We start from the raw sequence: 25,629 nt of genomic DNA, 5'->3' as shown, positions 1-25,629 counted from the left end.
TAGATGATAGCAGAGGCCATCTAAATCTAAAAATAAACAAGACATGAGAGTGACTGATAATGATGAACCTTTCATATTAGCTGATAACTTATATTGTGCATCCTTAGGTAAGGTACAACCCCAATTCCAGAAAGGTTTTGTAAAATACATACAGACGGTTGGTCTGGGAATGCCCCCGGGAACGCCCCATCACGTGATGTGAATTTAGCCCGTGGGGGAAAACATTGCCTTGGCGCCAATTGAAATACACGGAACAATCATGCCGAAGAGTTGCTGTGTCGTTTTCTGTACCTCCAATAAACGAACAAATTATGAATTGGAGTTCTACATCCTTCCTAATAAACATACAGAACCAGAAAAGATGACAAAATGGCTACAAGCAATAAGTTGTGAGGATGATCAAAGGAAGTTGTGGAATCCCAAGAGTGTGTATGTGTGCAGTCGGCATATCATCACAGTAGGCTACGTTAACATTGTGTTCATTATTAACGTTATCATAACTGTGTAAGGTTGTTTCAGAAAGTGGCATGCATATATAATTAGCCTTATCATTCTACCTTAAGCAAAACTGTGTCTAATTAATTAAAATCATAACAATTAACATTTTCACAACAATTATTAAAAGTTTAATAAAAATTACATGTTTAGGGCCCTATGAATTTTTTTTTTCTTCACCATATGTTTTATTTTTACCTAATTCTGTGTTTTAGCATGTCTAATTATTAAATCCTTAAAAACAATTTCTCAAATTTTTTTCCCCTCAGAAATTCTGTTGTGTTTTTACATTTTTCTGGTTATCACATGAAGGCATAAAACATTTACATTTTTCTTTTAATTATTGAAAATTAAGCAAACTTTATTTATCGGTCAACAAAGGGGATTTACTTTTAAAAATAAAACATGGAAGAAATGTTGTATGATTATTCCTTAAAAAAATTATGTTTGTGCCATTTTAGTAGTAGCAGTAGTAGTAGTAGGCTATGTACATTCTGCTGAACAATAGTAATACATTTCTGGCAAATACTTGTCTTTAAATTAAACCAGACTTTTATTTTGACGGGTTACCATGAATACCTTTACAGTTCTGTGTATGTGATGTGACGCTAGTTTTACTCAAATCAAATGGTCAAATGCTCATGGAGTGACTCTCAGTGCAGTTCTGGCGAAGTTGTTCATGTATTTACATCCTCATTAAGTGAAACGGCAGACGCTGAAATACACACGCACTTCTGTGTGTGTAATAAACCAAGTCGCGCTTCTGAGCCATTCATTAACACAGACACGCATAATATGCACTTTTCATATCAAAATAGACTTTTCCCCCTTAATATTTACAGATATTAGTCCATATCGCGATTTGATGTAAGTGCAATGAACTACTTTTGATTAATTCATTCAAAATTGGACAAAGTCTGTGACATTCCGTTACACTGTAAATTCTGTTTTTATGACCGGATTTCGCGATTCTGTCCGCATTTTTTTTCATAGGGCCCTACACCTACTGATTTGGAGTGTGGACTAAGGATCTAAATCACTATACACACACACACAAACTCTCACACATAAAAACAACAATAATACAATTGTTTCAACCTCTAATATGGCGCTTTTATTTTCTGTGCGCCTACAGATTGCGATAAGGAGAGTGACAGATTTTAATAGATATTAAGTTATTAAGGTAGATTGCAAATTTTATATTGATTAGTTCAATAAACAAGTACTGCCTGATTTTGCTCTATTTCTTCAATGAAAATAGTTCCAAATATAGTAACAGCTCAGCCACTGTGAATCTCTAAAAGGAAACACAGCCGAGATTCATTAATTCAATGTAAGTGTGTTTTTGAGTCAGTGATTCATGATTACCATATCATAAGCTCTCAGACTAAATCTAAAATATCTTAAACTTTGTTCCAAAGATAAACTGAGGTCTTATTGGTTTGGAACGACATGAGGGTGAGTCATTAATGACATAATTTTCATTTTTGGGTGAACTAACTTTAAACTGGGTATGTGACAGGTATGGCTGTGGGGTTTGGCTGAGGAAAAATTCAGTCAAAAGTTTTTTTGTTTCTTGATTTGAAACAATATCCCTCATTAGAACATATAGAAACTAAGAAATACATTTTTCTATTAGATATTTATTTTAAGGAAAATCTGGTTTCTACAACTTTCACTTTGGAGCAAAATCTGTCTTAAAACCTGAAAGAAATAAAGATTTTACATTTATCAGGATAATTATAGCTATCGACTGATAAGAAAAAAAATTGTGATTATTTTTTTGGCCATATCACCCAGCCCTACAATTCAGTAAATTCCTTTCTTGTCATTCAAATTCAACTTCGTGTGGCCAGATGGTCCGTGTATCTTTTGGTCATTTGATTTTCTATTTAAAAATAAATAAAGATAAATGAGAAACGGTTTGATTTTCGTTTTTTCGTTTTATTTAAGAAACGCAAAACGAAAATGTAGCTGGATTTTTCGTATTTTTGTTTGTGGGTGAAAAATGAGATTATGCTTTAATATTTGTTTGAATGTGTGGGCGGCGCTGAAACGCCCCTTTCATCCCTTCTGTACTGCACCGACAAGAGGCAACCGCAAGCTCAGTTCATTTTCACCAGGAGAGAAGCGGCAGACAGCAGAGCATATTAATCCCGCGGATTCTTTGCTAGTGGTGCTTGCAAGATAAAATAATAATAATAATAATAATAATTAATTAATTAATTAATTAAATTAATAATAAAATAAAAAATAATATTATAATTTTCCAGCTGCTGCATGTTATTGACAAAGCAGACTTGACAACTTTATTATTTTAATTATTTTAATTTTTATTTATTTTATTCTAGGCCATTCATAAAAAAAAATAAAATGGGAAAAACCCAACCCCACATTTATAATAAAATTTATATTAAAATAAGTTAAGTTTTCCCCCATAATTAGTCTACTTTAAATGTTTTAATTATAGACTATAGCCTTCTTAGAATTATGAACTGAATTCACGAATTCTGTAGATGACAGTATGAATATAGTGATGGTGTGACATCATTACAGATAATGAGTTCAGACGGGAAACACTGCACCTCTCGTTGGTTTCATTTGAATTACATAGGCCTAAATATAAAATTATTATTATTATTATTCTATTTAAATGGATTATTTTAAAAGTAGACATGTCCAGCTAGACATGGTTCGTCTGATGCATGAGCCTGGTTCATTTCTGACGTTTCAGAAAGAAGTTAATGTAGACCGAGATGGCAGAAAGCACATCATGTTGAGTTTTGTAAGGTTTTCGTGTTATTTAGGGTGTTTTACGATCCAAACTGACGGAGCTGAAGCTCTTTCCCCTGTTTTCGGGATGGAAGGTGTGGATCGGGATCCGCCGATCAGAGAAGTGCAGCAGACTACACTCTACAAGATAAAGCTTCAGTTGCTGTTGTTTGTAATAGCAAATGAAAACAGGCTACTTGTGAGGTTTTTCTTAAATAGGTATAGAATAAAATTAGTAGGCTAAAAATCTGCATATTTCATGTCATTGTAGATCATATAGGCCTACAGTAAAATTCAAATGTCATTGAATAAATTAATTTCTGTTTGGTCAAAAAAAATTTGTATATATATATATAAAGCTTGCAAGCACCACTAGCAAAGAATCCGCGGGATTAATATGCTCTGCTGTCTGCCGCTTCTCTCCTGGTGAAAATGAACTGAGCTTGCGGTTGCCTCTTGTCGGTGCAGTACAGAAGGGATGAAAGGGGCGTTTCAGCGCCGCCCACACATTCAAACAAATATTAAAGCATAATCTCATTTTTTACCCACAAACAAAAATACGAAAAATGCAGCTAAATTTTCGTTTTCCGTTTCTTAAACAAAACGAAAAAACGAAAATCAAACCGTTTCTCATTTATCTTTATTTATTTTTAAATAGAAAATCAAATGACCAAAATATACACGGACCCCAGATAAACTCAAACTGAACTCAAGAATGGAAAAGGAGCTAGTTGTTCTGAATTTTGCACTGTTTATTAGAGGACATTTTTTGAGGAAAGTGTACCAAGGGCTTTTTATTTAATTAATTTATTTTTTGGCTAGATATGGATTAAAACTCCCCAAATTGACAATTTCAAAAAACCAAACTGTGGATAAATAATACTTTAAAAAACAAATATATTGTCCAGTAACATATGACAAAACTATAAGTGTTCATGCACGGCAGACTTTGACGCTCTTGCAGACGTGATTTATATAGTCTTTAAATCACAATCTTGACAGAACAATTTTGAGATTCATTCAGCATGTTACTTTGATTTGGTTATCTTTCTTTGTTCATCTTTCTTTCCTTTCCTCTATTTAATTCTAGACTGTCCGAGTGTGTCTGCCCGTGACGTCAGTGGGACGCTCCTCACGATTCCCGCTCTGGACTCTAGTCTTCCTGTCCCCCTCCATCAGTTCACCTGGCTGCTCCGTGTGCAGGATCAAGGCACCGTGGATCTCATGTCTCCAAAAGGAAGCCTGCACCAGTCTGTACCAGACAAGCAGTGTAATGAGAGAGTCTTGCTGGTCATCTCTGAGACCGAGGGCTCCAACATTGGCCTGTTTTGCTCTGCAGCTGAAGGCGCTGTCCAAAAAATCCAAATCAAAGGGAATGTTTCCATTACTGTAACGCCTAATAATACAAAAGACCTGAGCCAGGAGAAAGAACCTTTCTTAAAAGTCAGCACTAGTCCAGAGATCACTGGTAATTACAATACTAGTCAAAAGTTTGGAATAAATATGATTTTTTGAGGTTTTTGAAAGTCTCTTACGCATATTCTGAGCCACCTGATACTTCAGAAATCTTTTCTCATTATTATCAATGTTGAAAACGTTTATGGTGCTAGACATTTTTGTTGAAAACATGAGACGTTTTACATTTTTCAAAATGCTTTTGATGAATGGAACGTTATGAACAAAAAAAAGGTTTTTACCCAACTGAGAGCTGACAGTTTCATTGCAGTGGCTTTTTCTGTTTCCTTCACAGAAAATGTAATCTACAGTGTAATTCCTCTCATTTCGGGACCTGCGTACCTTGCGACACCAAACTCGCCCAACAGCATGAATCCTTCCTCGTCTGTCTCATGGATCATCTACATTCCCCAAGAGTACACGGCCGAGCTGATGTTCTCCAATATCGTCAACCCCACATGTGACTCGGGTCACACCGAGGTCACAGTCGGACCACTGGACTCTCAAGTTCAAACACAGACCTGGAGAGAAGATCAGAGCTTCCCCAGCCCCATCATCCAGCAGCAGAGCTTCTACCTGAACATGTCCAACTGCGAGCCCAAGAGCGGCCGCTTCGCTGTGCTCTCAAAGATCAGTCTGCAGGATTTAATTTCAGATACAATGTTTTTCTGTAAAGCTTTGAACTAATGCATAAAAGACATGCTCTCTCTCAATGCTGTTGTGGTCGTGTGTATCTTGCATGTATATTTGATAAAAAATTGTTTTTTAAAGTTTTTTTTATGGGCTTTTATTCTGAATGTACAGAAATAATGCTCCTGTTGGAGCTGTTTGAGAGCCGAATCCCTTGGTGGAAGTGTTCTGTGACTGTGTCTGTTGGATATTTGTTTTGTTTTAACAATGATTGTCTCCAGGCTACAAGTTTCATATGTGTTTGTTAATAAATTCTGTACGTTTACTTCATGCATCCCTAAAATAAATTCTCAGGCATTTTAATAGATGTTCCTCTCTGTTCAGAATATATGAGGATTGAAGATAATCACACAGACCAGAATCAGATGTAGAAAATTCAGCAGAACTCTGTGGAATAGATTTTAAAATGCATGGTATGTTACATGGCAAAATTAGAGATGCTTGATTCTTATCATTATTTTCATGTAATGGCCGATAATAAAATAAGTTGTTTTAAAGGCTAGAATTAAATTTTAATTAAATATTTAATATTGACTGACATTTTATATGTTATAGAAAAATTCTGTCTGATACTAATAAATTATTTTCATGTCATGCTCAATAACTAACAAATGGTTGACATTGAAACTATTCTGTTTTGTCTAAATAAAAAATAAAATAAAACTACAAATCAGTCATTTAAGTCTCAGCATTATAATGTACTGTTTGAAAAATGTATATTAATTTTGATATTACTACAACTGTGTTTATGCCCATAAGTGAGTGACAGATGATAGCAGAGGCCATCTAAATGTAAAATAGATTACTGATAATGATGAACCTTTCATATCAGCCGATAACTGATATTGTGCATCCTTAAGTAAGGTTCCAGAAACGTTTTTTCAAATTGCATAAATCAGGTTTATGGTATTTGTGATTTCTCTTTACCTTTATTTAATGGTGTAAAATACAGGTGAAAGACCTAATTATGATACAGGTGAAAGACCAGAAATATGATTTTTGATTTGTTTCACACGTCTCTCATGACATTTGGCACAAAGTGATGAGACATGATTCAGCTTGTCTCATCAAATTGGACAAACATAGATGAACATGTAATTAATCATGGAGTTCTTTTATCTAAATTACAAACTTTTAATTTCGATATAGGCACTATTAAATGGGTAGAATCGTATTTAACACATCGGACACAGTTTGTTAGAGTTAGGAATCATCAATCAGATGTTATTGCCTTGTCTGCAGGTGTCCCACAGGGCTCTGATTTGGGTCTACTTTTATTTTATTTGTCTTTAAATGACTTGCCAAATGTTTGTCCTAATGCCAACATCCAAATGTATGCAGATGACACAGTAATCTTTGTACATTCTAACATTCTAACAGTAAATCTAAAAGCCGCTGTGTAGAACATGATGTAGTCGTAGCAGGGAAGAGACTACAAGTCGTCTCAGATTTTAAATACCTTGGAGTATAGATAACAATCTTTTAAATTACACATTAAGAAGGTTTGTAATCGCATTAAGTACAACCTGGCAAATTTTAGATATGTCCGTAGCTGCATGTCAAAAAGGGCCGCTATGATGTTCATGCACTCAATGATTTTATCACATATAACCTATCAAGAACCTATTGTTTGACAACCTGGTCACAAGCTATAAACACTTATCTCAAACCACTACTCTCCCTATATTAAAGTACTTGATAGGAAATCCATAGATTATCTTCATTGTCATGTTTTAAAAAAATATAGTCTATTGAATTTCGAAAACTTGATTATATATGCAGATCTCTGTCTTGTGTACAACATTTTGCATGGACTGGCTCCTCCTGTATTGCGCCAGTTTGTGAGAACAGTGCCAAATGCTTGCAGATCTACAAGGAGTCCAGCAAGAGGTGACTGCATTGTTCCGTTTAGGAAGAGTGCACTTGGTCAAACAGCTTTCTCAGTCAGGGCTGTTCGTGAATGGAACCTTATTCCAATTCACATTAGGAATTTTAAAATGTACGCTTCTTTTAAAATTAACTTAAAGAAGTGGCTAACAGGTAATCAGGACTGTCAACATTATATTTGACATGAAATCTTGCTGCTATCCTGTCTTCTCTGTCCTGTCTGTTTGCTGTCTGAGGTTGGCTGGCTCTATCATGTATGTAATATTTACATTTTTCTGTTTAATTTTTTTTTTTAGGTGTGACATCTTAAGATCTGTTCAGGAACAGCAGATGCCTTTGGGCTAATTCTGGCACACTGACAATGAGCATTTCAATTCTGCAGAAACCAATACATATAAATACAAGCATATTTTTGATAAACACTATATTGAGATATAAATATATGTCCAGGTTATATCAGACTAGAAATTTAGTTTTTAGAAAATAAACAAGTAACTAAACTAGCAATCTGAGATAATCGTCATTCAACTGGATTTTATGAGACTTCTTTGTAAAAAAAATCAGGTTTTTAAGGTGTCCTTGTTACAGTGTAATTATAAAAATGCTTAACATTTACTCACCCTCAAGCCATCCAAGATAAAGATGAGTTTGCTTCTTCATCAGAAAAGATTTGGAGAAATGTAGCATCACTTGCTCATCAATGGATCCACTGCAGTGAATGGGTACCGTCAGAATGAGAGTCTAAACAGCTGATAAAAACATCACAATAATCCACAAGTAATATACATCAATCCAGTCCATCAATAAATCTACTGGAAAGTATAATAATAATAATAATAATAATAATAAAATGGATAAAGAGTAATTTATCCGTAATATTGCTTTATTTAGTGAAAAAGTAATCTTGTCTGAATCAGGAGAGAAATATAAACAGATTAAATACCATTGTATGTTATTTTTAAGTGTAAACAGTCGAAAACAGCTCTAAACAAATATGTTGTTTGACTTTTTTACAAGAGGAGCCATTATTATGGATTATATATTTTTAGCCAGAAGCAACAGTGTGAAGTTAAATCACCTCAATGATGGATTTGCTTCTTACAAACATGCAGCTTTTCCCTTCACAACACTTTAATTGATGGATTGGAGTCCAGTGTGGATTGTTTGTGCATTATTGTGATGTTTGGATGTGCTGAGGGTCAGTAAATGTTCATTTTTGTGTGAACTGCATCTTTAATGTGTTTGTTTAGTTTGTGTTTTTGGCTAGATCTTATAAAAACTGTCCAGAAATGAACTAGACTTGACTTTTATTACAGAGTTTAGTTTTTGATTATGGCATCTGAACATTTTTATGGAGTTAAATGACAATCTTTGTTCTCCTCAAAAGAAAAATATACAATTTGCGGAGCAAAGAGAATGCAAGCAGCATTGTGCAATGAAAAGGGCAGCTAAGGTCAAGCCAACGCGATGATCTCAGACGATGTTGAACTCGCAGACGGACGCTCTCTCCTCGCGACATTTCTCATCCAGCCACTTCCCGCCGGAAGCGCCGGAGAGTACGGCGCAGTTCTCCGCGCTGCTGCCGTCGGGCTGCGGGAGCTTCCAGTTCTTGTAGCGAATATTTGAGCCGGCCTGGTCCAACCACACGCCCTCCGTCTGCATGTCATTGATGCCCAGCCAGATTTCAGCGTCTGGCCCGATGCTCTGGCGCACGTAATCGTAGAGTTGCGCGTTTTCATCAGAAGAGAGCGGAGTGCTGAGGATTCCTCCCTTGGCGATGCAGTCTTCACTGGCCGTGTGGTAGCCCTTCTTCACAGAGTCCACCAGAAAACACTTACCAGGGATTTTCGTGCCCCTCAGACAGACTAAAGTGGAGAATAAAGACGATTGTTTAGCTTTCTTGAAATGCCTCCTACAATGAAGGCTATAACAGCATTTTTGTTATCTTATTAAAATAAAAAAGTATATAGGCTATATATATATTTGTTTTTTTTCTAAAATAAAAACGAATTGAAAAATAAACTTAAATAATTTATATATATATTTTGTTTCGGTTTTAGTTATGTTAATACACATTAAACTAAATGATTAAATCAAAGCATTAAATTGCATCAAAAGGCTGAAATAAATAAATATTTTATTTTATTTCAATACAGTTTTTTTTATGGTTTTAGTTTTAGTTGAAACTAAATTGTTAGTCAGAATATTTTTGGAAAACGTTTTTTTCCAGACCTTACTTAGAAAATAATAAGCTCATTACCATATTACTGTACATAATTTGTAAAACGTGTTCGGCCCTGCTTTATGAAGGTGTAAACCCCGCCCATATGCACAAATCAGCCAATCACAACAGAGTCAATTTACATAGATTCTCTAATATAGTATAGTACAGTACAGTATAGTATAGTACAATAGCAAAATAGTACAATAGTTTGTTTAATTTTAAGAAAGTCAGAAAGTAGTTTGAAAATGATCATCAAAACTTTATTATTATTGTTTTTGGAGCAAGAAATCTTTTATTTTTATTTAAGGGAAAATTATACATAATAAAAAAGTGAAAATGTGAAGAACTTAGAGTAATGTTTGGCCTGTGTTTGATTAGTTAGAACATTGAAGTCGTATGAAATATTACACATATTGTCTTAAATATTTCCTCATACATAAAACACTGGACAACATCTGACTCAATGTTCTCCAGGGAAAACAAAAGCTGTAAAAAGCATCAAAAGCTACACATGGAGGCCATGTGTCTTATGTAAGGAAGAAACTCTATTCCAAACAAAATGACACAGTCTACAGAACAACATTTTATTACATTTTTTTCTGAGATCAAGGGCCATATAAAATCTGGAGTCAAATAAACTAGAATATATATTGTTCAAAGCTTGACTAATGCAGAGCATGTCTTTATGCAGGTGGATTTAAGGCGTAATGAGTGAAGTTCTCACCAGTCTGCAGGGCCTGCTGCTCCTTTAGAAGATTCAGTTCCACCACAATGTCTTTGATCTGCTTTTGTAGGTCCTCCAAAGCAGCGCTGGCTTGAGTATCTGAGTCGCACATGTAGAGAATAGATCTTAGGATGAAGTAAATGAGACGTTTTCAGATGTTGTAATTTATACTGATTAAAATATTACTTGTAATGAGAATCCCTATTGAGAACAATGTTTACTGAGAATGGGTGTTACAAAATAAAACAAACAAACAAAAAAATATAAAATATGGATGCATTACAATAACTGATTTGTTTTCTTAATGCAATATATCTGTAAAAACGGCACAATGTACTGTATTAATATTAAAGAATTTCCATATTTATTATTATGGTCATTATTATATACAGTCAATTTACCTGTATTTACTTAATAGCCTTGTGTTTTAAGGTTAACAGAAACATTACCAAAAAATAAAAAGTCCTGGCAGAAATATTTTACAGTGTATGCATTCATTTTTGATTATTGATTAATTATTTGATTAATTTGATTATTATATAACGTGCAAGTTGAGAATCAATTGTATTAAACTGATTGAAATTGAAAATTAGTTTAAAATGTAAAAAAAAGTATTAAACATATCACTGCTTACTGAGTAAACGGAGTTCACTATTCTACAAACATCAACAATGATGCTCTGCTACTGAACTTTCTCAACTAGAATTCTAGAATTCACACAAAGCTGCTTTCAACTTAAATAAATAATGAAACTCAAGACAAAAACCATCCTGCCTCACCTTTTTTAGCGTTTGGTTTCTTTCTTGGATTGTTCTGCTGGTGTGAGGTGTGTGTGAGGAGCAGCAGGACTCCCAGCAGAAGACAGCAGTCTCTGAGTCTCATGGTGAAGTCTGGAGAACGAGGAGAGATCTCTGCTTCTCAGCTCAGCTCACAGAAGAAAAATGCTGTAATAAGAACCTGCTGCGTTTGTTCTTCATCCTGAGCAGAGCGGAGGAGTGACGTCCTCATACACCTCTCTCACACACACACACACACACACACACACACACACTTGCCTCAACAATCCCTCATGCTTAAAGCTCTTGGCTAGAAATATTACATAACATACAGACCATGTGCTGGTTTCACACAGAATACATTTTGCAAATTCAAATATCAAATTATTGTAATGGCTTTAAATGTGAACACAATGAAACCACAATAACATACATTAAAACAAGTCAAGTAAAACACTCAACTACTGTATAAAATAAAAGTAGAATTTAACTAAAAAGTTGAATAATGTTCTCAAGATGTGAATATCAGATTAGGGCATGTTGTCAAAATTATATATGGACAATGTGTGTTTTTTTTTTTTATAATTCCAAAAAAGTTTTTAAGTGAGACAACCTAGCCCCAGTTTCTTTCCCCAGTATATTTTTCCACACTTTTAAAGGAATAGTTCACCCAATTTTTTTTATTTCTGTCATTATTTACTCATCCGCATATCGTTTCAAACCTGTATGTCTGACTTTCTTCTGTGGAACATAAAATAAGATAAATTGAAGAAGAGCCGGATTATCCATAAGGGCACTTGGGCCAGTGCCCAGGGGCACCAACCATTCACAACAACTAGGGGGGCACCACATGTTTTTCGTAAATTGTTTTATTATTAAATTGAAATTCTTGAAAGATCATACATAACACGTTTATGCACACTAACTTAACAATAATAATAATAATAATAATAAATTATAAATAAATAAAGATTACATGACCACTATCAGTCCCCCCCTTCCGTCCCCAATCTGTCAGAGTTGAGTTGGTCCACAACAAGTACGCGCAAATGTGTAATTTTTTTATCGGCTACAGAAAATGAATCAAAATGGACAGACGTCAATTGAGTGGTTTTGCAAAAAGAAAGTTAAAGAAAGACAAGGACGCTAGACGTTTAGCTAAAATTCAAAATGTTCCAGGGATCGAAAGTTTTTTTTAAATGAGTGAAGAATGAGCTCAGGACGACAATGACACAGAAGCGATCAACTACACTCTCCCTGTTTACCATTGAATCGGATTTGGTCAAAGAAATGAACTTTGGGGATGTAGTTGACACATTTGCTTGAGCAAAATCAAGGAAGAATATAATTTGCACTTTTTATCATGGTTTGGCTGGTCCTGCGACTTATAGTCAGGTGTGACTTAGAGGGCACTCTATGCTGCTCCTTGCTCCTGTAGTCTACACTGAAAACATAGAGCGACCTCTCGCGGCTGGAAACGGTAATATTTTCTCTTGGTTCTAAATAAATGCGACTTATAGTCCAGTGCGACTTATATATGCGACTTATACTTAGGTGCGACAGGAGCAAAAATACGGACAAGTTAATGAATTACATTTTAGAAATCACCTTAATTATGTCTGAAGGGGGGGGGGGGGGGCTTTTGAGGTATAGTGCCCAGGGGCACCACACTGTCTTAATATGGCCCTGAATTGAAGAATACTGGTAACCAAACCGTTAATCATTAACTTTCACTGTATTGTTTGTCAATAAAATGGAAGTCAATGGGAACCGAAGCTCTGGTTACCAACAATGTTAATTTTTGGGTGGACTAGCCCTTTAAATGCTCCTATGATTTATATAGCAGACTATAAACCTGGATGCACATTTAGAATTAATTTACTAACTCAAACAGGAAAGTAGGTTCTCAAATTGCTCATTGCACATTAAGAGTCCTGGAAAATGTAGGGTCTCCTCAGGACACATTTCCCATCATGCATTCTTCTCGTGTATGATATTGTTATCTGTGCAATGATAGCAACTGTTTGTTTTGGATTCAACGTGCCACAGGAAGAATCAAAGCTATTATGGGATGGAATACATCCATCTGGCTCACAGCAGCTGGATCTTCTTCAGACGACACGTGGCAGACGAGACGTCCTGCTGGACACTAGTGTGAGCACAACACCATCCCAGGAAAAAATGACAACTACAGCACACGAACTTTCACAAGTCTACCAATATTCAAAAATGTATCCCACATATTGTTTTACCTAATCTGTGTTATTAAATCAAATATCCTTATAGGACAAATTCCATATATAATTCCACATGTGTTAATTCATAGTTTTGATGCTTTCAGTGTGAATCTACAATTTTCATAGTCATGAAAATAAAGAAAACTCTTTGAATGAGAAGGTGTGTCCAAACTTTTGGTCTGTACTGTATATATATATATATATATATATATATATATATATATATATATATATATATAGTACAGACCAAAAGTTTGGAAACATTACTATTTTTAATGTTTTTGAAAGAAGTTTCTTCTGCTCATCAAGCCTGCATTTATTTGATCAAAAATACAAAAAAAAACAGTAATATTGTGAAATATTATTACAACTTAAAATAATAGTTTTCTATTTGAATATACTTTTAAAAAATAATTTATTCCTGTGATGCAAAGCTGAATTTTCAGCATCATTACTCCAGCCTTCAGTGCCACATGTAACATCCAGTCTATCACATGATCATTTAGAAATCATTCTAATATTCTGATTTATTATGAGTGTTGGAAACAGTTCTGCTGTCTAATATATTTGATGAATAAAAGGTTAAAAAGAACTGCATTTATTCAAAATAATATAACATTTCTAATAATATATATTCTAATAATATATTTTCTTTACTATCACTTTTTATCAATTTAACACATCCTTGCTGAATAAAAGTATTGATTTTATTTAAAAAAAGAAAGAAAAAAAATTACTGACCCCAAATTACTGACCAGTAGTGTATATTGTTATTACAAAATATTTATATTTTAAAAACATAGCTTCTTTTTTTTTTCTTTTTACTTTTTATTCATCAAAGTATCCTACAAATGTATCACATGTTCTGAAAAAAATATTAAGCAGCAGAAATGTTTCCAACTTTGATAATGAATCATCATTTTAGAATGATTTTTAAAGGATCATGTGATAATGATCCTAAAAATTCAGCTTTGCCTCACAGAAATAAATGATAATTTAAAGTATAATAAATTTAAAAACAATTATTTTAAATTGTAATAATATATCACAATATAAAATTTTGTTTCTGTATTTTTGATCAAATAAATGCAGGCTTGATGAGCAGAAGAAACTTCTTTCAAAAACATTAAAAATAGTTATGTTTCCAAACTTTTGGTCTGTACTGTATATATATATATATACAATAGAAGCAGTCAGGTCAACAAGAGAACAACAACAGTATACAATTGCCATGACAAGTCTCAATTAGTCTAGTATAGAACACATAGCCAGGTTTTGTTTTTTGTTTTTTTTATAAATGAAAAGACAAGAAAAGGAAAAGTGCTAGTGTTAGTTGGTTAAGTGCAGGCGAAAAAGATGAGTCTTTAGATGTTTCTTGAAAATCAGTAAAGACTCAGCTGTACAAATTAAAGGAGTCATGACCCACAATTTTCACTTTTCCACGAGAATCAATGTATGTTATGATTGCCTAACGATTATACACTGGCCGGGAAGCCGATATTTAAAAGTGAAGCGTTTGTTTACCTCAGGGTTTGTAAAATAGCCCACGTGCACGCACACTCAAATACGAGATTTTGATTTCTTCCCCGTCTTGACGTCAAGACGGGGCAGGATATACCATATAAGGACACCGTAGCAGGAAGCTCGCCCTTCCCCTCTCCCCCTCATATTCAGTCGAGAAAGACGCTGGAACTAGTGCACACGTGAGTTGCTCTGTGGTTGACTCTCAGAATCAACATGTAAATGTGTTTTCTCTACCAAGAATGGACCTAGCTATCAGAGACCAGTGGATTAAATTCATTTTTAATGATGCGGTTCCTTCAACCCTTCCACTGGTTTATCGTTACGTGTTTGTGCTAAACATTGTACGCCGAAATCCTTCACAAATTTGGGGCAATATCAGGCGAAGTTGGCATCGAAGCTCGGGAAAAGCGCCATTCCAACAAAATTGCCTACAATTGAAACGGTAAGACTGTGTTTTTATTGCTCTACTGTGTGTAACAAACAGCATAACTGCTAATGCGGCTATTGTATGCTAATTGCGTCTGTCACTAGACAAATAAACGAAAGACTGGAGGTGAAGTAATTACAACCCGAATTCCGGAAAAGTTGGGACGTTTTTTAAATTTTAATAAAATGAAAACTAAAAGACTTTCAAATCACATGAGCCAATATTTTATTCACAATAGAACATAGATAACATAGCAAATGTTTAAACTGAGAAAGTTTACAATTTTATGCACAAAATGAGCTCATTTCAATTTTGATTTCTGCTACAGGTCTCAAAATAGTTGGGACGGGGCATGTTTACCATGGTTTAGCATCTCCTTTTCTTTTCAAAACAGTTTGAAGACGTCTGGGCATTGAGGCTATGAGTTGCTGGAGTTTTGCTGTTGGAATTTGGTCCCATTCTTGCCTTATATAGATTTCCAGCTGCTGAAGAGTTCGTGGTCGTCTTTGACGTATTTTTTGTTTAATGATGCGCCAAATGTTCTCTATAGGTGAAAGATCTGGACTGCAGGCAGGCCAGGTTAGCACCCGGACTCTTCTATGACGAAGCCATGCTGTTGTTATAGCTGCAGTATGTGGTTTTGCATTGTCCTGCTGAAATAAACAAGGCCTTCCCTGAAATAGACGTTGTTTGGAGGGAAGCATATGTTGCTCTAAAACCTTTATATACCTTTCAGCATTCACAGAGCCTTCCAAAACATACAAGCTGCCCATACCGTATGCACTTATGCACCCCCATACCATCAGAGATGCTGGCTTTTGAACTGAACGCTGATAACATGCTGGAAGGTCTCCCTCCTCTTTAGCCCGGAGGACACTGCGTCCGTGATTTCCGACAAGAATGTCAAATTTGGACTCGTCTGACCATAAAACACTATTCCACTTTGAAATAGTCCATTTTAAAATAGCCTTGGCCCACAGGACACGACGGCGCTTCTGGACCATGTTCACATATGGCTTCCTTTTTGCATGATAGAGCTTTAGTTGGCATCTGCTGATGGCACGGCGGATTGTGTTTACCGACAGTGGTTTCTGAAAGTATTCCTGGGCCCATTTAGTAATGTCATTGACACAATCATGCCGATGAGTGATGCAGTGTCGTCTGAGAGCCCGAAGAACACGGGCATACAATAAAGGTCTCCGGCCTTGTCCCTTACGCACAGAGATTTCTCCAGTTTCTCTGAATCTTTTGATGATGTTATGCACTGTAGATGATGAGATTTGCAAAGCCTTTGCAATTTGACGTTGAGGAACATTGTTTTTAAAGTTTTCCACAATTTTTTTACGCAGTCTTTCACAGATTGGAGAGCCTCTGCCCATCTTTACTTCTGAGAGACTCTGCTTCTCTAAGACAAAGCTTTTATAGCTAATTATGTTACAGACCTGATATCAATTAACTTAATTAATCACTAGATGTTCTCCCAGCTGAATCTTTTCAAAACTGCTTGCTTTTTTAGCCATTTGTTGCCCCCGTGCCAACTTTTTTGAGACCTGTAGCAGGCATTAAATTTTAAATGAGCTAATTAAGTGGATAAAAGTGTAAAATTTCTCAGTTTAAACATTTGCTACGTTATCTATGTTCTATTGTGAATAAAATATTGGCTCATGTGATTTGAAATTCCTTTAGTTTTCATTTTATTAAAATTTAAAAAATGTCCCAACTTTTCCGGAATTCGGGTTGTATTTATGTTCCCTGTAAACGGACTGCAAAAACGGACTTTTGACTGCATTATAATGATTTCTTAATTCAGAATATGATCAAGATTGCGTAGGTTGATGTGTTCGGGGAATTTGCCAGTTAATAGTAACATTTAAAGCCCCTTAAATGAACGAAATGACTCGAAAAAAGATTTGTTCATTTTGATGATCGAGTTTGAACAAGAGAGTCTGGCGTTGCCAGATTGGGTGTTTTTTCCACTACATATTAAGGCCGGTTTACGGTGGGTTTTAGGTGGGTTTAGTTGGGTTCTGGAAGGCTTTATAGAAATCTGGGATCCTACTGAACGAAGTTAAACTGAGAGGGCGTGGCGTTCACAGACACCAGAATAAACGACTTTACAGTAACGTTCATCAGGCAGTAATGCGGTACGTTCAGTTCAGTCCAAAACATGAACGAGTTCATGAATTATCGTTCAATGAACGCGTCCAGGCACAACTCTGGCGGGAGTATTAGCTTCGAGGTATGGGGAATGGCTGCTAACGTACTTTGCAAAAAACAAATGACTGAGATCATCATGAATTCGGTTATTGTTTATTTATTGCCTAACGCTTACATGAGGCCCCGTCTAGTTTGTGTGTGTGTGTGTGTGTGTGTGTGTGCTCACGTCTTATATTTGTGTGTGTGTGCTGTGCTCACATCTCATATGAGTAACTTTATGTACGTAGATAGTTCATATACATGTATGTGTGACTAGTACTAGTACTGACTAGTATATATGCAAGCGTGTTTCATATGTGTGCGTGAATGAAGTTTGATTTAAGCCCTAAACGGCGCCTCATACTTATACACTGGCCGGGAAGCCGGTCGCATTCATTTACAACTTGCGCCATGATGTCAGTTTGTAATGATATGCTAAAGCGTTACCTGGGGTGTCAACCCCCCTCCTTCCTGCAACCAATCAACGTGCCCCTCATTTGCATTATTATAATGACCGTCCACGACAGCCAAAATATCGCATCAGATCTCGCGAGACAATAATGCCTACAGAAATAAGGGTCTGAGGAGCTCTGTGTTTATTTTTTTTCCACTTTTCTTTTTTAGAAGGGCCTGAAAGACTATAATACAGCAGTAGGTATCTAAGGTAATACGAGGGTATGACTCCTTTAAGATTGGGAGGTCATTCCACCAGCTGGGCACAGTCCAGGAAAAGGTCCGTGAGAGTGATTTTGAACTTCTTTGGGATGGCACCACAAGGCGTTGGTCACTTGCAGAGCGCAAACTTCTGGAGGGCACATAAGATTTAACCCGTGAGTTTAGGTAAGTTGGTGCCAGTGGTCGTTTTGTAAGCAAGCATCAGTACCTTGAATTTGATGCGAGCGGCTACTGGTAGCCAGTGTAACCTGATGAGGAGAGGAGTAACATGAGCTTTTTTCGGCTCATTGAAGACAACCCTCGCTGCTGCATTCTGGATCAACTGCAGAGGTTTGACAGTACATGCAGGAAGGCCCACCAGGAGAGCATTACAATAGTCCAGTCTGGAGAGAACAAGAGCTTGGACAAGAAGTTGGGTTGCTTGCTCTGACAGGAAGGGTCTAATCTTCCTAATGTTGTATAAGGCAAACCTGCAGGACTGGGTCGTTGTAGCAATGTGGTCTGTAAAGCTTAACTGATGATCCATCACAACTCCTAGGTTTCTGGCTGTCCTCGAAGGAGTTATGGTTGACGAACCCAGCTGTATAGAGAAGTTGTGATGAAGCAATGGGTTAGCTGGAATCACCAGGAGTTCGGTCTTCGTAAGGTTAAGCTGAAGGTGATAGTCATTCATCCAGCTAGAAATGTCACTCAGACAGGCTGAAATGCGAGCAGCTACCGTCAAGTCATCTGGCTGGAATGAGAAGTAGAGTTGGGTGTCATCAACGTAGCAGTGATAAGAAAAGCCATGCTTCTGAATGACAGATCCTAATGATGTCATGTAGATGGAGAAGAGAAGTGGTCCAAGTACTGAGCCTTGAGGAACCCCAGTAGCAAGGTGGTGTGACTTTGAAACATCACCCCTCCAAGACACACTGAAGGATCTGTCAGAGAGGTAGGACTTAACCCACAGGAGTGCAGTTCCAGAGATGCCCATCTTTCTGAGGGTGGACAGGAGAATCTGGTGATTAACGATGTCAAAAGCAGAAAGGTCCAGTAAGATGAGTACCGAGGATTTTGAAGCTGCTCTTGCTAGTCGCAGGGCTTCAGTAACCGAGAGCAGAGCAGTCTCAGTTGAGTGGCCACTTTTGAAGCCAGATTGGTTGCTGTCCAGGAGGTTGTTCTGTACAAGGAACATAGAAAGCTGGTTGAACACAGCTCGCTCAAGTGTCTTTGCAAATGAATGGAAGAAGGGATACCGCTGGTCTTTAGTTTTCAAGAAGCGCTGGATTTAGAGATGGTTTCTTGAGCAGTGGGCTTACCCGAGCCTGCTTGAATGCTGAGGGAAATGTTCCAGAGTGAAGAGAGGAGTTGATAATGTGAGTAAGCGAAGGTATGACTGAAGAAGAGATCGCTTGAAGGAGGTGAGTGGGGATCGGATCAAGTGGACAAGTGGTAGGATGATTGGACAGGAGAAGTTTGGAGACGTCCATCTCTGAGAGTGGGGAGAAGGAGGAGAAAGACTGTGCGTCGGTCATTGTGAAATTGTCCTCAGTCTGCGGTGTGGAGAATTGGTCACTGATGGATCTTGTCTTATTTGTGAAGAAAGCTGTAAAGTGGAGGAGGTGGTGGCGGTGGATTAATAAGTAGGATGTTTTAGCCATGAAGACATTTGCAGAGAAGGAGGAGAGGAGAGACTGATACACACTGACGTTGGTAGAGTTTCTTGATTTCTGCCATTTCCTCTCTGCAGCCCTGAGTTTAGAGCGATGTTCACGGAGAACCTCAGACAGCCAGGGGGCAGATGGGGCAGTGTGTGCTGGTCTAGACAACAGTGGGCAAAAGTTGTCCAAGCAAGATGTTAAAGTGGAGCAAAGAGTGTCCGTAGCGCTGTTCGTGTCAAGAGCAGAAAACTGAGAGAGTGCAGGAAGTGAGGATGAAACCACAGAAGATCGGCGAGATGGAGGGAGTGAGCGTAGGTTCCGTCGAAAGGTGACCTGCGTTGGAGTGTGAGGAACTTCAGGAGTAAGTGCTAGGTTAGCAGTATACATATATATGATAGATAGATAGATAGATAGATAGATAGATAGATATTATAAAAAATACATTTGTGAAGTATTCCTTTATGGATTCTGAGTATTCTGTTCTACTCATCTATAAAATTCAGGTATTAAAAAAACTTTTAAATGCTAAAAGTTCTCTCAAACTGCTCAAAAGGTTTACAGAAAAACATCTAAATTGAGAGCAGAATCATTTATCATTCAGTCATCTGTTAAACACACCAGTTTGAAAGCTAGTCTGAGTTCTGTCATTAAAATGACAGCTGGAAAAATGAAAACAAAAACAGCAATGTTACATAACCTCACATTAGACGGGATTCTGTGTTAGTTGAAATGAAAGCAGGACGTGACAAACCACATAGAAATTGTAGCTCATTTATTTTAAAAAAGAAACAAAAAAGGTCCAAAAACAACAAGGAAGCTATCTGAGGAATCCCACTTTCTGTCATTTCTTGCCAAGACTTTCTTCTTTCTACAGCAGCTCAATGAGAGGCACATGAAGAGTCTTTCCCATACGCTTACCAGCTTACAACAGGACCACACGAAAATACACCTGGTTTCATATGAGAAAGTGTGAAAAACTAAAAATTATACTTGTTCAACTAGTCAGACGCAGATCGTCTGCTCTGATATACTGTATAAACAGTACAAGCTGAATGAATTCTCTAATAAAACGCCAAAGTTTAAACATGTAAAGCCTATTGGATCATATTTAATTCACAAACATTTCTAAGGCCTCTAAAATACCAACATGATCAAAACTAAGAACTACTACAAGTCTTCTCTCGTCTGATTGATCATTTATACTTTTTAGCAAGTAAAAGGCCTTTTAGTATAATTGTAAAAAAGTCTTTTTGCTGTGAAATCAAAGTAAACATAAGAATAATTTGTATATTTCTAATAAAATTTCAAGATGAACACTTACTGGACTGAAAGAACTTAATTCTCTCTTTCTCTCTCTCTTTATCTCTCTAAATATATATATTTTAAATACATCTTAGACATATTGTTGGGAAATCTAGAATGACAATTAATATTTATATGGATTCTGTGCATGTAGTTCTTGCTATCAGAATTTCATCCAACTTTTTGTCCATATAAATATCCCCAGCAACTGCACCATTTTTCTTTCCTGCACCTATGCATAAAATGGTTTTTCCTCCTTGACATATTCTCACTAAATCATACCATATGATCAATAAAAGCCTGATGTATCAAATAAGATACTCAAAAACACATATGCAGACTTTTTTGTAATCATTTCTCTTTTTTATTCTGTCTAAAGGTTCAATAAACAATTCCATTAAAAAATTATAATGTTTAGAAAAAAAAATAAAAATCCAATCTCTGTCATTTCAAAGATACTCCATGTCACCATTTTTCTGACACATGTTACTGTTCCTTTATGTGTGACTGAAATCAGGATACTGGCCACAGAACAGGCCTTTTCTTGTAGTGTGGTTTCCACCGTGTGTCTGTGACCAGTCTGAAACACAGACACTCAATCGATTTATAAAAAGCTACAGAAACAGAACTGAAGATGAGGAGAGTGGTGCATTGTGGATAATAGCTTCAGGTTTTGCTGTACCTTGCAGAGGGTTACGATACGGGGCATATTTATTTCTCAGAAATTTCTTTGACTTTTCCAGGCCTGGAAGCAACTTAAAATGAATAAATTTGTTTTAAATGAAATCAAATAAAATATTTGACTTATTTATCAATTTTATGTTACAACAGCATTAAAGGCTACATTTCTTAATGTACTTAATGAAAAAATTTAAAACCTAAAAGAAATTATTAAATTGATGTGTAAGTACTAAAATGCCTAAAACAAAAATACCCCCCCCCCTCAAAAAAAAAAAGAAATCTGAAAGTACACAAAAGCTAAATTTTAATAAATACTATAACAGTATATATATATATATATATAAAAACACTAAAATAACACAACATGCCACAGTTTTAACATTTCCTAAAAGAAACCTTACAGCTTTGATGGGGAAAACCACACTGTTACTTACCGTGTATTAAACAGAGCAGCTTTTATTGTGATGGATATGGCATCAAACAGGTCTCCGTCACACTGCAGCAGCTGCACACATAATTACACATTTAAATGAATGATACATTAATAGGATATAGATATCAAAAATATTTCAAGTTCAAGTTCAAGTTATTCAGCCATGATGTTATTAAAAACACACAAAAAAATCACATCCACAATAAAATAATGACATTCAATGCTGAATAGGAGCATGAGGAAGACATAGTCTTATAATATCATGCCCCTTTTTTCAATAATCTGATCTGGCACAGAACAGATGGCTCGCCTGGGTTTTTTTTTCTTTTTCTCTCATTTTTCCCCGTCAAGGTACAATATTACTTCACATCTGAATAATTGACAATTTCAAATTTGTCAAATATTGGTTCTAATGTTTCACTGCCTTTTTTTTATTGAACAATCGTGTTACATGATTTTTGATGTTGTGAGGTGTGTGAATATGGTACACAAATATTGCCTTTTCTTCTGTTGTTACTGTCTGTGATTAGCTTAAATTTGTTTTGGTATTGGTAACAAATTATTTTTCACTCTCCACATAATTTGTAATATTTTAAATTTGACCAAATCATTAAATTTCATGGTCTGCAATTTTATAAACAGTTAAACAGTCAATAAACACAATATAAGTTTTATATTTATATAGTAAGTTTTTATAATAATATTTTTTGGCCTGTCGCATTATAGTTATTAACTTATTCTTATATCTTTTATATTTAATTTTATGATTACTAGACTTGTATTTAATAAAATCCAGTATAGTTTGTTTTTCTTTTTACAGGCCTTCTGTTACCCACTGCTTATCCATGTTTTTTTTTTATAAAACTTATTTACTTTACCCATTTTTAAAAGACAATTTTTATAATAAAGGGTTACAAATATATTCAGAAAGACCTCATAAGCATTATTAACATCCTCTACCAAAACTTTACTCCAATCTTGGTTAATCAGATCCTTCCTAAATGAGCCCATTTCCTTCTCTGTCCTAATTCGAATGTATTTTTTCAGACTTTGGTCAAAGAGATGGACTTACTGGCCATACTGTTCCAGAACGTCCTGGACCCCGAATATATGTTTGCAGTTTGAATATATCGAATATATGTTTGAATATATCGGATCTGTACTATCCTAACCACATGAGCGGACGTGTAGAGATGTGTTCAACACTCTGCAGGAGCAGAAGATCGGACTGGACAAAGTGGTGAAGATCTTCTGCACAGAGGGGTTCACTAAGAAAGCTTCACTTCATTATTTGAGACCACTTCTGTCCAACCTCACACAGCTGCCTGAGGCATGACACTTCATCCTGGACAAGGACAAGTAAGCTGTGCTATGGCATTATGATGGTAATAATTCTATGTTACTGAATAATTACATTAAAAAAATACTTTACTAATCATAGCACTGTTTCCAAAACCATGGTATTATCATAGTATGTGTAAAAAAAACTAAAATATTTTATTATATATGTCCAAAAACATAATATTATCATGGCAAAGGTAAAAAAAAAATAAATAAAAAAAAATTGTTCAAAATTGTTTTTTGTTTTTGCTCAATGTTCAGAAACATTGTACTATCAGGGAACAGTTAAAAGAAAATGAAATTACCATAGTACATGTAAATAACAAAACAAAACAAACAGTATTATCATGTAATGAGTAAAAAAAAAAACCATGGTTACCATAGCTTCAAAAAGATGATATTATTTTTTCATGGATAAAAAAAAAAATTATAATAATAAATAAACATGATACTACCATAGTAAATACTCTAAAGCATGGTATTATAATGTTACAGGTCACAAAAACATGGTATTATTAGAATATGGGTAAAAATAAAACAAAACATGATATTATGGTACTAGTAAAAAAAGAAATCATTATATAACCATACTACACCTCCAAAAATAAGGTATTATCATAAGTATTAAAAAAACAACAACAACATGATATTACCTTAGTACATGTTCAAAGGCATGCTATTATCATGGTATAGGTTAGAAAATATGATATTACCATGATACATGTCCAAAATCATGGTATTGTCATGGTGTGGGTATAATAATTATATAATATTACTATATGTGCAAAAAAAGGTATTATTATTGTACGGGTCAAGAAACCCCACATTATTACCATAGTACAGGAGGGGTGGTGGAAACACTCCGAAACAGCTGCTTTGACTATAGTAAGAGTTATTCATCAGTGATCTATGGTAATAGCATCTGATAAATGACTACAGCCAATGCAAAAATTAGTCAAAGACAAATTAATAAAAATGCTCTTAATTCTCATTTTGTCCATGTAGCTCATCATGAGTGTTTACTTGGTGATGCGGTGGATATTTTATTTTATCATACCTTTTAGTACCATTGGCTGGACCAGAAGAGCTCTCAGAGGAAGAGAATGAAGGTGATGCTTTTTAAATCATCTTGAGATTTATGCTTTCCAGATCCAAGAGCTCCAAATGATTTTTGTTTGTAATGTAGAAACAAAAAAAGCATTACTTTTCTATCGTTTGTCCAGTAGGTGGCGATGTTTACTCATTTTGATGATACACAGGTTGAATGTTTATTCTATTTGCCACAACGTCTAAGGATAAGGAAATGGAATGTGCAAAGTGGAAATACCACCATTACAGCAGGAAGTTGTGAATTTGCAAAGCTAGAATCTGTGTTTAAGTTTGCGGTTTCATAAAAGCTGTTTGAAAAGTTTATATACACCATATTTTCCAAGTGTTCATCATACCTTTCTGACCAAAAAAGGAGAGAAAACTTCCTAGTTAACAAGTGACCTGATAAGATCTTTCTGAAATCCTTTCATAGTCTGTATAACTATAGCCCAAACAAACTCCAATCTATTTTAATAAGAGTATATTTGGCAAGCATGATATTTACTATTTCTTTTACTAAAAGGTCTGAGATTTGAACAAACCCCGAATGACAGATATTTCTAAGTGATAGGATTGACAGCAAGCACCACGTTTCCTTCTGAAAATGTTTTAAAGGTGAAGTGTATGATCGTTGTGCCATTATTTTAACAGTAAACAATTACATACTTCATCTTTTACATAAGCATTCATGTAACTCTTACTGATTTTTATTTACATTTACAGGTTTGCCGGTGGACTTGCAATACTTTCCAGAAGATAAAAAGAGAGAAGATGATCCTGATATCCGCAAGATGCTCTTAGAAACCTTAATGCTCGTAAGAACAACATTTAAAATCTTTTATCTATTAAATCTATAATTTTCCTGTACAGAAGTAATTGACAACCATTCAAATGTTTGGGGCTGTAAGATTTTTAAATGCTTTAAAAAATGCCTCTTTTTCTCATCAAAGCTGCATTTATTTGATAAAAAAAAGCAACTAAAAATGGTTCTATTGTAAAATATTATTACAATTTCAGTTAACAGTTTTCTATGTGAATTTTTTTTTAATGTAATTTAT

The 25,629-nt window shown here is 35.4% G+C and overlaps 2 protein-coding genes across 2 annotated transcripts; one reads left to right on the top strand and one right to left on the bottom strand.

Moving 5' to 3' along the window:
• The first annotated feature begins 43 nt into the window (after positions 1–43).
• Positions 44–5,409, top strand: LOC132104848 (CUB domain-containing protein 1-like). Its single transcript, XM_059510377.1, has 3 exons — positions 44–107; positions 4,358–4,735; positions 5,018–5,409. The coding sequence occupies exons 1-3, from the start codon at positions 44–46 to the stop codon at positions 5,407–5,409; spliced, it is 834 nt and encodes a 277-aa protein (XP_059366360.1).
• Positions 5,410–8,032: 2,623 nt separating this feature from the next.
• On the bottom strand, positions 8,033–11,228 carry LOC132104642 (tetranectin-like). Its single transcript, XM_059510202.1, has 3 exons — positions 11,027–11,228; positions 10,248–10,346; positions 8,033–9,164 (listed from the first exon to the last, which is right to left on the bottom strand). Exons 1-3 carry the CDS (start codon positions 11,127–11,129, stop codon positions 8,773–8,775), a joined length of 594 nt encoding a protein of 197 aa, XP_059366185.1. The 5' UTR covers positions 11,130–11,228; the 3' UTR covers positions 8,033–8,772.
• Positions 11,229–25,629: the final 14,401 nt, after the last annotated feature.

Source organism: Carassius carassius, chromosome 25 (assembly GCF_963082965.1).
Source record: "Carassius carassius chromosome 25, fCarCar2.1, whole genome shotgun sequence".
Classification (NCBI taxonomy): domain Eukaryota; kingdom Metazoa; phylum Chordata; class Actinopteri; order Cypriniformes; family Cyprinidae; genus Carassius; species Carassius carassius.
The sequence above is the reverse complement of the archived record's forward strand: the minus strand, read 5'-3'. Positions and strand labels throughout refer to the sequence as shown.